Source organism: Suillus subalutaceus (genome assembly GCF_016647625.1).
Source record: "Suillus subalutaceus strain FC151 chromosome Unknown DFJ58scaffold_23, whole genome shotgun sequence".
Lineage (NCBI taxonomy): Eukaryota > Fungi > Basidiomycota > Agaricomycetes > Boletales > Suillaceae > Suillus > Suillus subalutaceus.
The window spans coordinates 350962-364746 of NW_024540272.1; the positions used below are offsets into that span (position 1 = coordinate 350962).

Sequence of the window (13785 nt, forward strand, 5' to 3'; positions counted from 1 at the left end):
TCTGAAAGATTCTGTATCGAGATATCCATATATCTCAGGAATGCACCAGACCCGACAGTATCATCTTCACATTGCAGATGTCACAGGCCGGTATGAATTCAGAATTATCCCATACATAAATATGTGATACGTCAAGCATCGACAACACAAGAACTAGGTACCATTTTTTTCTTAGACTGTGTCACCCGTTGAAATTAGGACCGCAAGGTGCTCAACCAACAATGGGTCCGTGTCGTTGTCGTCTTCCTTTGCGACTGGATTATCAACCGCATCAGCAGCAGCCTTGCCATCACTTCCCTGCACACACTTGCTTTTGAGCGAATTGCAAAACGAGTCCAAACCCCACAGGATGGCGTTCATAATTGGATCGTTTGACGTCACGTCCCAGTGAAACGCCACTATATTGTGATAACCAGATTTAGGAAACACGGCAGACGATCCAGTGATTTTGGCCGACTACAGGAGGAAACACAAAGGTGAGAGAGGCATACCACCACTCCCAGTGCGCAAATGACACAAGTATTTGAACAGGAAAGCTGGACCCCCAACGACATGCATGAGTCTGTAAAGAAATTTCGTCTTGCAAAGGGAGAGTGATGCATTTGTCCACATAGATTTTCTGCTGCACCGCGTAGCCAGATCCAGGAAGGCGCATGCCACTAGTTTACCACACTCTGAGCCTGCAGGAAGATAAATCTGTGGCAGCTGTCAACTTGAAAGTGAGCACCCTGGGAGTGCGAGGGCATGTGGACTGTTGACCGGCTGCTCAGGGATCTTTCAAGAGATCACGTATGAGTGAATAGCATACAGCATCTTGTGGATAGCCTTATGGGGCATAAATCGAAACTGCCACGAAACCTTCCATCAGATGCACTTGGCGAAGCTGTGGGCGAGTGGTTCGGGGCGAGAGATTTCCGGCGTAGCGCTCTGACTGCTAGCCTTGTTACCCTCGAACTCCTTCCCATAAAATGCCAGAACCTGTGTCAATGCTAAATTATAGAAACGAGGCTGTGGTGATAAGCCTTATGGGGACGGTTACTTTATCTGCCGCGGACTGCTACTGTGTCCTATACTACTGCTTGCTACTTACAATTGCACTGGATTTTAATAGCCTTGACCCTTTTTCGAATGCATAAAAGACAGCAGAGAGTATCTACATCTTCATACCTAGTTCATATCACAGTCCGCAAGGTGAACTTTTCTTCAACGATGTGGCCTCTTGCAGACACCCAAGTACTGACCCGGGCTTTAGCAATTAGCTTCCCGTGTCATACGTACTTTACCCGCAGTCGATCAACTACTCTCCTCCAAGACAAGACCAAGATCCATACCTTTGGTAAAAGAGTTGTCTTTGATGAGCCCCCTTCTATTGTAGCTTACAATATATTTACAGACCTCCAAACCTCGTGCCCATTATCGTCGACTTGGAGTCGACACCTACAGTACATGCGCATCAGGAAGCAGCCGAGCTCATAGCCGTTTGTTTTGACTATACACGCCACAGTGTTCTCTCGGGCACTGTTTTGTTGAGAAGCATGAACCTCGAGTTGGCTCGTACTCCAGTAGAGATAATATTTCCCGAGAGATATCGAATGCATATATTTGTAACACTTCGTCTAAGAACCATCAAGGGAAAGTCCCATCTTTAACTACATGCGCTGCAGTAGTCAGGCGCACATAGCTCACCTCTGAGGAGGAATGATTATCTTCCTTCTATCAAAGTGGAGACTACATACCTAAGGCTTTGACATACCTCACTATGGAGTCGAAGTTTGGTCGAAGTGGATATTGATCTAATTATAATGAAGCGGCCCGGATGACCGTCACTCCGCCCGGATCACTCCTCTGCTCGGGTTTGCAAAACTTGTGCAGAGCATGCTAGGTCGATCATGGAGGCTAAGTACTATTGCCTGCTATTCTTGCAACACTGCACGGCTGAAAACACGGGAAACCTGTGCGCCGAGGAATCTCATGGTCGCTGTGCGGACGAAGGGGTCTCACTGGGGCTGCAGTTACAAATTGAAATCTTCGCTTCGGATTGCTGCCCGGCCGCCTACTAAGGCATGGTCAATCAAAACTTCGAGCGTTGGGCTGACGATTGGCTCCAGCAGACAATGTGGTACAGCCCTGATACCTATTTGAAATCACTGATACTGTCAATGTCTGGCCTATTGCAATCCATGAAAGCTCACCGCTGGTCCTTCAAACACGCTCAATATGAACATGTCCGTACTTACCAACTTTCCTAACTGCCATATCGACAATGACACCGGTAAAGACCCTCCGGGGTCATGGTGAATTCATCTGGTTCAAACGTCCATGTCCTACTTTCGGGAATTGCAGCTAATGATTAGCGGATTTCGACCCTCAGGGTAACGCTTGGCGATGGACCTTGCAGGAAAATGAAGATGAACGCGAGCAGGGAGTACTGAGTTGTCACTGTTAATGGAGAGTCCAGTCCAGGGAGCTCAAGACTTGCAAGGATGATACGGGGTGATCACGAATCCATTTTATGGGCAGTCTCTCCGTGACTGACATCTCCGCAGATCCGGACAACCCGCTGCTGGTCGCGAGCAACTCGTCAAATGGTACGAAGATATGGAATCTTGACACAGGATATATCGTGGTCTATTCGACAGTGGTTACTTGGGATGGTATTTTCTCATAGGACTCGAACAAAAACTCGCTGTGATGTCAGGTGTGGGGAAGGCCCTGGAAGTGTCTGGAAGTTATTATGAGGTGTGGGGGACCTCGCGGTGGGTTGGAGACGTATACAACAGTGTTCTGGATAATCAAACGACCAGACCACCCTGACCAGCTTCAGCTTCAGGCACGGTAGCGCCAGGATGATCGATGAATTCGATGGATTGATGCTGGAGACTGTCCAAGAGCTTTGTTCGAGGGGCACACCAATGGCACCATCGGCCAGGGACTTTCAATCTGACTGTGCTATTCTTGCTAGAGCCTACGACATTGCCACAACAACACCATCATGCTCTGCTTCGAGTCCCGTCAGCTCCCCGCCTCGTTTGGTGTTCAGATCCCCATCCTGCTCTACTCTCACCTGACTCATACCAACAGTGACTTCTCGACCGGATATAACCTGAAGACCTACATATGCAGCATTTCACAAATTTGCTAGCATCTAGCCTGCCCAAGAGCCACAGCCCGGTGTACATATCCATAGATGTGTCTTTTGAGTGCGTCTGAAACCCACGCCTTGTTTGCTCGGGATCTACTCAATTATACAGTCTGCCTTGACACCTCGCACTGCTTCCGTGCGCCATAATCCAGCGATGTCGCCCATAATATTTCCGCCCCTAGCCATGCTCACCTTCCACTACAATGGACACAATAACCCGCTTTTCTTCGCTACCTCCCTGCCTTTTACCGCACAGATGCAGTTCCTCTTGTTTGTGACGATGAGCTTCGCGTTACCATTTATGTTCTTTATCTCTTATTTCCTCTCCCAGTCGACTAGACAATCGCCCTGTTCCCAGCTACATCCACCGTTCAGACGTAGTTCCTATTGAGAACGTGAGTGTGAGTGTCAAACCACTATTTTCCGTTTGCAACTCATATCTAAATTTTATCAGTCTCGACCCACACCGGCATCGTCCACCGTCGTCATCGCTCTCGTAACTTTGATAGCTCGTGGTACACTATCTTTTGATCTCCGTTCATGCAGGCATCCACCGCGCCTATCGTTGATTTTCCTCTCACGCGGGTTCCAAGTAATGATGATGGCCGAGTGCCCGATGAATACTTCAAGTTTGATCTTCCTTCACCGAACCGGGATTTACAACAGCAATCCTGGGCAGCGTGATGGAGAACCGGAAGCAGCTGCCTGCGTGTATGCTTCCACAGCGGTTTCACGAACATGACTGGGTGTTTTCACTTTGTCGCACCCCGCGACATAATTCATCCACAAGCTTCTGCAGACCACAAGTCTTCAATCAGGTTCAATTGAAACTCTAGATGGATGACATCCATGTGATCTTGAGAGCGTCCTCAGTATACAAAATCCATCCAACACAAATTTTCATCGCGGTTATTACCGTGTCTATGTTTTGCCGATCTCCTTACGCATAATGCAATTGACTTATCTCGTCTTCTCTCTCGCAGCTCCTCGATGAATACGAGGTGTTTGAAAAACGCCGCAAAACGCTAGTTGACAGATAACGCCGTCCGTTCGTCGTGCCGTGCTTCTGTGATACTGATCAGGGCTGGCAAGTCTGAACCCTGCGCCACACAGTGCATCAGAATCACATTTTCTGATCGTTGCAGTGTCAATTTTTAAAAGGGCTTCGAGCAATGTAAAAAGGTGTAACAGACACAGCTTGTATCGAGCATGAGGTTATCCAGACGGTGAGTTTGGAAACGTCATTCACTCACGTGCATGGAGTCTGGCTCGGCGAACAAGGTACGCCACATTCTATGATTGTATCGACATTGCATCGAATACGCGGCGCTGTGCCACTTACATTTGTAAGCTTGCCGCCGAGCTTTTTCCTTTGACCTTCGTCCGCAAGGAGGCAGCTACGCATACGTTTTTTTTGGATGAAAGGGAAAGAAATGGGTTCTTCCTCAGGCTGTCCGCGGTGGGTCATCCCTTGATGCTGATCACCGCGGTGCTAGCACCGACCACAGGGAAGCTGTCATATGCACATCCAAACAAGCCCATCACCTACGCAGTCTAGTACTTACCACAAACGGATCAAGTAAAATAGACATGTCTCAGCGGACGTTAAAAGCCATGCAGCGTGATTACAGCGCGAGTCTTCTTCGGTTTCGCAGTACTCCACGTGGTGGGATTACGGAACTGCCGTGTACGTTAGTATACCTTCACGGGAAAGAAAAAAGAAAGAACGTTACTTAGCATGCGCACATTATTGGGGTGTTTCTTGGCAGGACCCTTTTGATGTGCAAGGCAAATTTTCAGCCAGGCCAACTGTTTGCCGATGTGGCATTAACTAGGGTTGCATGCAAGTGTGAGTGTTCAAGTTGAAGCTTGATCCATGGCTCTTCCATCGCATGGCGGTGTAAAGAAGGTCGTGTATGGGAACTTGCAATTGGTTTGAAACTAGCAGCACATCCTATAAGTAGATGTTGCGTCTGGCATGGCCTAGCATGGCTTGGTATGCAGAACGTTGAAAATTAAAGAGATCGAAACAATGTACCACATATGTAACTTTTTTTTTATATCAAATTCTGATCTTCCCTTTGTGAACACGCGGTCGGGCGTCTCTGCGGCAATCCCAATCTAGCACAACCTCGATGGGCCTCACGTACTGCGAAAGCAACGCGGGAAGAAACGTGACAGAGAATGGAATTGGATGCACTAAATTAAAAAGATAGGCCCATAAGTCTATCTTTGTCGAGCGCCTGGGCCATGAAGTTATCGCGATGTCCGCGGGTTCATTCAGCCACTCATTATAATTGAACATTACTTCTTCGAGTTGAGAGTCACCCCGCGATCGCACAAGATTGGCTATTCATCGAAATGAGATGAGTGGGACTGAATGAATGAGTCTTCGATGAGATGCATGCGTTGTTGGTCTGTCTTGAATGAAGCTCTCCCCCAGTTGTATCTCAGGAGGAGATGCCAACGTTTGTGTGATCGAATTTGATAGACCTGAAAGGAAAGGATGATCCGCTCAAATCATACGTATAGGCATATGCAAAGGTACACTGATTCGGGATCTTGCGAAATGAAATAGATAGGAGACAGTGAAACGTCTTTAAGACACAAGAGATAATCGCTGGGCAAAGGGAAATCTATAAGATTGCGGGCAGAAGCGTAGGTCATTAGACTCACCGAGGTCGCATGGACGATCTAGAACAAAGGAGGGGAAAAGATGTCAGATGTGATATAGTGAAGCGTGAAACCAAGGATGCCAACACCGTCCATTTGATGCCTTTCTTCGACAAGCAATATGGCGGAGTAGTACAAGTATTGATGAGCCTGCAAGGGCAAGCCTTGTGTCGAACCAATTGCATTGCCCATGATGCGATAGATGCCTAATCCGTCGCGGAAGTAAAGTGGAGCCCTTCAGTACTCCGCTTTAGCAGGTTCATTAAGTCGCCTCCAGTCTCGAAATTCAATGCAGGAACACAGCATTCCGATGCTGAGCAGGGAAAGCTCCACACCTCACTGAAACCTTGAGGTGCTCATAACAAGAAGCCTTCTTCGCTTCCTCGCTAGATGCAACTACCGTTTCGAGTCCCAAGGCGATGAGGAACGGTATTGCATATTGCCGCCGCGGCGCGGCTCGGCTAAGCGGATGAGCGGATCCCATATGAAAACGAATGAACGATGAAGCATATACGAAGCACGCATTTCTCGGATAGATAGCGAATAGAATTAACTTGAGATCGTGTGTTATCTTATCAGGTTCCGGCTCGGAAAGCGCTCGCTACAGAGAAACATATTTGAGCTCACTAGAAGTAAGGCGAGAATGAAGTGCAAACAACTCACGGGGAAGTCAGAGGCGCTGCTGAAAACTCGCCTTTCGAGCGAGGACTGATGGACGCCGATCAGACTGCATCTGGCGAATGACCCGGATACAGAAAAGATGTATCACTTACCACATAAAATAAGATGCGCAGCAGTGTTTGAACTGCAGATAACTGATCATGCAAAAGACCGAACGCGTTGCAGAGGGCGTGCGGGTTCGACCCTGGATTTACCCATCCAAATACGTTTGAAGATTGGATATCCCACCAGGTAGTACAGGATCACGGCGTCAGGAAGAATGACAGCATGAATTGGAACAGCCAAAGCTACTGCGGTGATGTTACGTCGAGGGCTGATGGGTACAAGAGGCCGTTAGAGGTCTAGGCGGTCGGAGCGATGACACAATGTACGCATGTATGAGCAGTGGATGGTTGGATAACTGAGGTAATGTGTGCAAATCACGGACAATCGGGAGCATCGGCCGGAATCGAGTAGACAACGTTTGAGGGTTTATCCCACAGGCACACCGCGTGTGGGGTAGTCGAAACGATATCAGTATGCAATCCCGCCGGAACGAACGCGTCGTGATAGGAACGAGAGACCACGCGCCTTCCGACTCTTTGTTTTACGTTCGTTTTCTGATACGGTTCGAGCTGGATAAGGAGTGGAGGACGGGTCAAAGGACCGATTGCCCACGCTACGTCGGCGAGCATACCGTTCCAAGGCTTCCATTCGAGTCGTGTCTGGTTTAGCGCAGAAAAAAGCTTCGCTTCATGAAGCGACGTGTCTTGACGAAACGATAAGACCAGGACCTTATGCCATACAATCTAAAACATCGCCACATCGGATCGGGTCTCACATTCCCGTGGTATGCAGAATGGATATTGGATGGCCCCACGTACTGTGTTCCAATATAGACAAATCTGGTGAAGGCATAAGAAAAGGATCATCGCCTTAACGCGTACCAATCCGGCAACTTGGAAGGATTGCGTGCGCCCCTCCTTACGTCCCACAAGCAGCATCGGCAGGCAGTTTTGTAGAGCTGTCTGAGATAAGGACTTATGATGCGAGCCTTCCCAAGATCACTTTCAGTATGTGCAGCGTGACAACAGAGGAGCGCTGAAAAGAGAAACATGAGGTACGGCAAGTGCCGGACAAGCCGACGGAGAATTTCTCAATTTAGCACTCCAAGAAGATGCGGTCATTTCATTGTGATTCAATTGTCTCCTCTTCGTTCCAAACTACGTATAGTATGGTGTTACTCCTCCTTCATTGCACTAATTGCAACTTCTTCGCTTTCATGCTGTCATAGTTCAATTCCTCTGCTCCCCTTATCCGATCCCCGCTTCCACGGCACGTCCCACCGGGGGACATAGATACTAGATGAATAGATATCCAGTCCCTAAAAATGAATAGAAATGTGGATGCATAGATGTCCATTGCGCGTGCGAAAGCAAAATTGAAAACAATGCGAAAATAAGAAAATGCTGAGGGATGGAAATGCGAATATGAAGGTTGCGCGAGTCGGGTCGTGCTTGCAAGAAAGCGCCGCTAAAAGGCGAAGTTGGGAAATGCGGCGTGGAGTTAGAGAACAATGTGTGCGCATGGACAGGTGCAATGCACGACGTGTCCCGCTGGGTATCGGGGGGTATGCAAGGTTGCGACCCTCGGCGACATGCGCTCAAAAGGAGGAAAGCATATACATTTCGCTGGCGCAATGTTGTGATAACATAGAGTGAGGTGGCGCGTTTAGCTGGACATTCTCCGCTGAATTCTACGCTTGGTCCGGAATAGACTAAAGCGCAGGCTCAGTGTAAAGGCGTGCCACTGTCGACGAATAGCATGTCCACACGTAGGTCTGCAAGCACGATGTCAGCTATTGAAATACAATTCAATTAGGAATATAACTCACGTCCATTCACCGTCAGCTGCAAGAGATTGCGGTACCTCAATATGGAGGTTCTCAGGATATGTCTCCTTCTCAGTCTGAAAAGTTTTCTCAGGAGACTTTGATCGCGTAGCGAAGCACTTCTCCTTGAGAGGTGCGCGTTCTTGATGATCTAGCTGCTCATCTTCATCTTCGACTTCAGCTAGATTTCTTGACTCATACGACGAAGGCTCGTCGTAGGGGTAGTAAGCAGGGGAAGCGTAATAAGCAGTAGTGGATGGCCGCCTCCGTTGCTTCTCGATAGACGCACGTCTCTGGTAGATCCCCTCATCTTCCTCTGCATCACTCTCGTCTGCATATGTCTGCTCCCAACTTGGTTTAGAGTGCGCATGGCCAAAAGTGGGGAAGTCGCGGAAATCAGGGTCATGGAGGTCGCCGTGATGATCAACATACACCTCTCTGATAGCAGTTCGCCCTAATGCCTTGAAGGCTGTTTGATGAGACGGGGATGCGTATGCTGGGTCAAGGAGGCGTGCGATGTCAGAAGCGCGGGTTGATGGGGAATATGTGCGATGTGCAGCAAATGGATTTACGCTGAAGTGTTGCGAGGATGGGGAAGGAGAACGTTTACGTCTGAGACGGTGTCTTTCAATTGGTGGAGATGATACACTATGTGATGTGGATGCGGAGTCATATGATGCCATGGTTGATGTTGGATCGAATTGAGTTGTACTGGTAATTATGCGGGGCATGTCCGCACGAGGAAAAAAATGGGCTTGGAAAGGTGTGCTATATGTATAGCGCGAGTTGTGTTATTCGGGTCGGACAGACTATAGCCAGATTGAGTTTGCGGGCAGGGAAGGCGGGCTGAAATTTAGAAGCACGGGAGGCCGTCACCGTAAGAAAAATAATTCAAGGGTCGAAAGGGATTTATAGGATTGTATAGATCCAAGTTTAACCCGTGGACTTGATATCGCACAGGGAGGGGGAAGGATAATACACGGACATGATGGGAGGACAGGAGCATGTTTATATACGCACCACCCCAAACTGACAAAGGTGAGCTGGAAATCCGGCAACCCAAGACAAACCGCGTAATCCTCTGTAATCGTGCACCTCCCTATCCTGATTAGGAAATAATATCCGATTATGGAGTGGCCAACAGACGCCATGGCAGGCCATCCAATTTGGGTCAATCTCAGATTTGCGGCGATTGCGCCAGTATCCTTTTTCTTTATCTACTCTTCATCAGGAAATACCCTCTTACTACTCTCATTCCACGTTCTTGCCTCGAGTTTCCGTTTAGAAAAATTATTATTTATTCCAATCAGAATATTTTACTCAGAGTCTCGAGGTTGGCACGACTTGCCGACCAAGCCGGGAGAACACGCTATGACTCGTCCGCAGGTACCGCAGCTGACTCAACAGAGCTGCTGACTCACCTTTCCCCCTCAATTCCGGCTCCTTCCGATCCACTCGCATCATGCAAACGTGATATTCTCCACGTGAACTCCTCTTGATTATATCCTCAAATGACATAGCTAACTGATCATGTCAGCTCCATGCATGCGAGCCATCGCATGATATCACCGAATACCCCACATCCCAATCAAATATTTATGATATTATTCGGCTCGGTCCTTCGCTCACTATCATTCCCCGCTAGAGCAGGTGAGTCGTTTCGATCTCACCGGTCGAATGTTGCAACGTGCGTCCAGGAAGCTCGTTTTAAATCGCTCCCTTTGTTGTAGTATACTCCCGGTAATCTATATCATCATCCTACCCGAGACGATCTGAGACAGTTTCATCAATATATTATAATGATTCTTTCAAACATCTGGCCTCGAGCTTCCACAAAGGGATCGGACCGTGGATTCACGCCACGAGACTCCTCTAGGCCACACAGTCTTTATGCGTGCGCTCTAATATCGGCGTATCCTAACTATAATCCAGTGGTTGTAGTTCATATAACAGTGATTCCCGCCCAGTTTCGCAGGACCAAACCGCCGTCGCAGTAGACCCCCATTATAGCACGTTATGCATGTGTTCGACAGATTGCTTTGTGACCCATTGAGCCATATTGGCGAGCTGCCACACCATGCCGCCCTCGTGTCAGCCAGCTGCCATCTTTCTGTGACAAATTACATCCAACCACATCCCAAACTCGCCTATTTGGTATGTCTTCTGTTCTTGGTTGACCGGAGCTTTCTCTAGCTATCTTCATATCACAAAAAGAGCTAAAATGGGCGTCAAAGGCCGCATACACTGCATCGGCCTCGGATAGACAGTCCTTTCACCAGAAATATCACCATTCTCCCCTCACGGGAGTTTTCGTAGGCCCTCGATTGAGCTCGCGTGGTAAATTTATCCGCACGCATGTACATCTACCAGCGAGTCGTTCCCTTTTTCTCCCAATGGTGTGCGTGGAGGGCAGAGGGCCTCCACGGAACATGGACCCAATCCAGATAACTTCAAACCAGCCAGTAACTACCCATACCCATGGAATGCAAGACATTGCCCTGGTTACTTCTGTGTAGAAAAATCCCTGCAAACCCATACGTGTACAGCTTGTAGTGCCACTGAGACCATTCCCTCGTTGCAGTCACGAATTTCCCTCGTTTTGATCACGCCATGCCGTGTCGTATTAAATATGTGCCTTTGTTTTAATCCCTTTTGGCCTTGGAGGGAGCGCTTATCATTGGCTGGCGGTTGTTTGATTGTGTCAAACAGGATTGGTGCACAGCCGCCCTGGCCAATCCCATACAGCATCACAGGATGGCCTTTGTCCTGCCATCGATATGATCTTGGCGCGTATACTGGCAGTATGCATGCTGTATGCATGGCACGATGTTGTATCGATGCTTTGATACCACGTATATGGCGCTTTCATCTCTTTCCTTCGTCAGGAACCGGCCATTATGTATCGTGAGCTTGATTATTATCTTGATCATGTATAATCAGGATGCATTGAGTAACTGATTTTGGCTATCTTATCTCCCTGGCCTTCGGAGTCTCGAACCATGATCAGCTGCCAGTAACTACGCCCACACATCCGGTTGGAATCGCCTGTGACCTTCGCGTGGTTCTTAAAGGCCGACCGAGACTTACACGGATGTTTGAGGACACCCCTTTACCCCTCGGCTCATCTCGAACCTGAGCATTAATATGTTCCACACCCGCTTCTTTGTTTTCCCCATCCTATCCGCTTACCGCTTACCGCTTTCCAGATTTCTATTTGCGTGATCAACTCCCCCTAGAGGCTCTCCGAATGGAGCACGAAGCCCCTGAAGTACGATTCAAAACAAAGTCTCCCGGTCATCAATTACCACATCTAGTCGCCGTCTTCGTCTCGTGGCTCACGGTAACAAGCGAAATCGATAACGGATTCAACGTCCTTCGCGGATTCACCTAGTGTGATTACATCGAGGTCCCGCTTGATCAGCGACGATCTACGTCGTTGCTACCGATCTGTGCCTCAAGCTACCGGTAGTTGCACTGTAACGGTCGGGTTGATCGATTGGTTTTACCCCGAGGTCATCTAGTTTTGCTACTGGTGAGCCATTATTGTGCGCAGTTATCGTTGGATGACGGCGATTATCTAGGCGATCGATAGAATCCTGACAATTACAAACACACGACCTCCGTTGGTAATCAGAACGCCTTTGTCAACTCAACACGCACATTCCTCACCAATGTGCAATTACTGATCTCACACCGATAATCTCATCTTCGAACCTCCGCGCATTATCTTTCTCTCAGCACGATGGATCCTCACGCTCCCAGATGGATTACCAATAAGGACCGTCGACCCATAATGAAGCTCCATACTGAACGCTTGTCGTGTGTTAGAAGACATCGATACACGTTTTATTCATATCGTCCGGCGATCTCCTTGTGATAATCTCATTTTCGTGTCATTTTGAACCCTCACAATGAAAGACAAAGCGTGAAATATTGGACATTACTGCGCGCCTCGACTTGTGATCCACCTCTCTCGTCTGATTCTCGTAATCTTCAAGCTGGACGGTGCCGCTGTGGATTATTCGCGGTCGACGAAAGTTCCGAGAGTGGATGGGGTAGCAGCACAACGCCGCGTTGCGATTGTATTTGTATAGGGATGGAGTGCTTCCGAAGATCGTGGTATTGCCCTACTATGTGTGTCTACCTGAAGTCATATCTGAGTCCTATTTGTCAATTTCACTCACCATTTCATGATTTCCGCCATCATGTCCCAGGCGATGGTGCCAGACGATGCCCTCCATCGGTACGACGACTATGCGTGGTACTCCTATCCGAGGCCGCCGTATGAATACACCTGCACGCCAGGCAGTGATTCGCCTAGTCGATTTCCCCGGGGATACCCTTGAATCCGTGGATCCTCCAGCAGCGTATCAATCCAAGGCCGGCATTCTTATTTGATATCCACATTCATTTGCGTGCTCACCTTACGCGCTCCGAGTCTCAGGCTTGCATTCCGGCATGCAGATCAAATCCCTATGGCATTAATGCTTGCGCTGAGTCATCCGGAACCCCTTTGAATCCCTGACGGTGATAAGAAAGTGGCGGCATGTAAACAGCTCTAGTTGATATACTGCATCGCAGTACTGGTGTGTTGATGGGTTGTGTGTTGAGACGTCTATGATTGATTGAACACATTTTCTTGCATCTGTGCATGCAGTGGGAGTCCATCGTACGTATTAATGTCCTAATCAGCGATGATCTATGAACTGATCAAACCCACTAGATTTACCCGTGATATGCTTGTTTTCTGGTTTCGTTCTTAACATACTAGGGCTCATTCATATCGCCACCAATCAGAATGTGGCGTAACGCCGCTCTTTTATCTTCGAGTTCGAAAACGTTGAGAAAGTTTCAGAGGTCTCACAAATGTCGACAATCATCATGCTCCTTCCGGGGACAACAAGTTTGTCCTTGATCTTCCAATAACACCGCTCGGTCCGCATCGCGTACGTTTACTTACGTCAAAAGGCCCGCTTCTAATCCCGCTCGCATTGTCATGCCGCAATTCTCAACTCGAGGCACTAGGAAGATCATGGAGCAAAGCTACTCGCGGGAGTCGATCCAGCGTCTACTAGCTATGCCTCCCGCTTCTAGACAAGCACATTCACGGGCATCATTCAAGGCGAGGCAATCTGTCATGGGAAAACGTAAAACATCAGACTCGCATCTGCGTGTCGTGTAGGTTCAACATCAGTTGCTCAAGGTTTGGTGAATAATGCCATATATTGACATACAAATTAGCGTTTTGGCGCTTGCGCTTGTGTTTTCGAGGTTGATTCGGAACGATGCTCCGAGGGCCCTCCCTCTTGCGTGACATGCATTCTATTACTTCGCAAAAGAGGGTTTGTGCCTCAGGATATACATCATGGTTTGCATGCGCAATGTTTCCCTGAAGGGATCAGGCATGCTCAAGCATCGT

At 48.4% G+C, this 13785-nt stretch overlaps 1 protein-coding gene across 1 annotated transcript; it reads right to left on the reverse strand.

Annotated features, from left to right (window-relative positions):
• Positions 1–8206: 8206 nt before the first annotated feature.
• On the reverse strand, positions 8207–9049 carry DFJ58DRAFT_725046 (uncharacterized protein; the record flags this gene model as incomplete). Its single annotated transcript, XM_041385171.1, has 2 exons — positions 8207–8315; positions 8370–9049. The coding sequence occupies 2 exons, from the start codon at positions 9047–9049 to the stop codon at positions 8207–8209; spliced, it is 789 nt and encodes a 262-aa protein (XP_041246858.1).
• Between the last annotated feature and the right edge of the window lie 4736 nt (positions 9050–13785).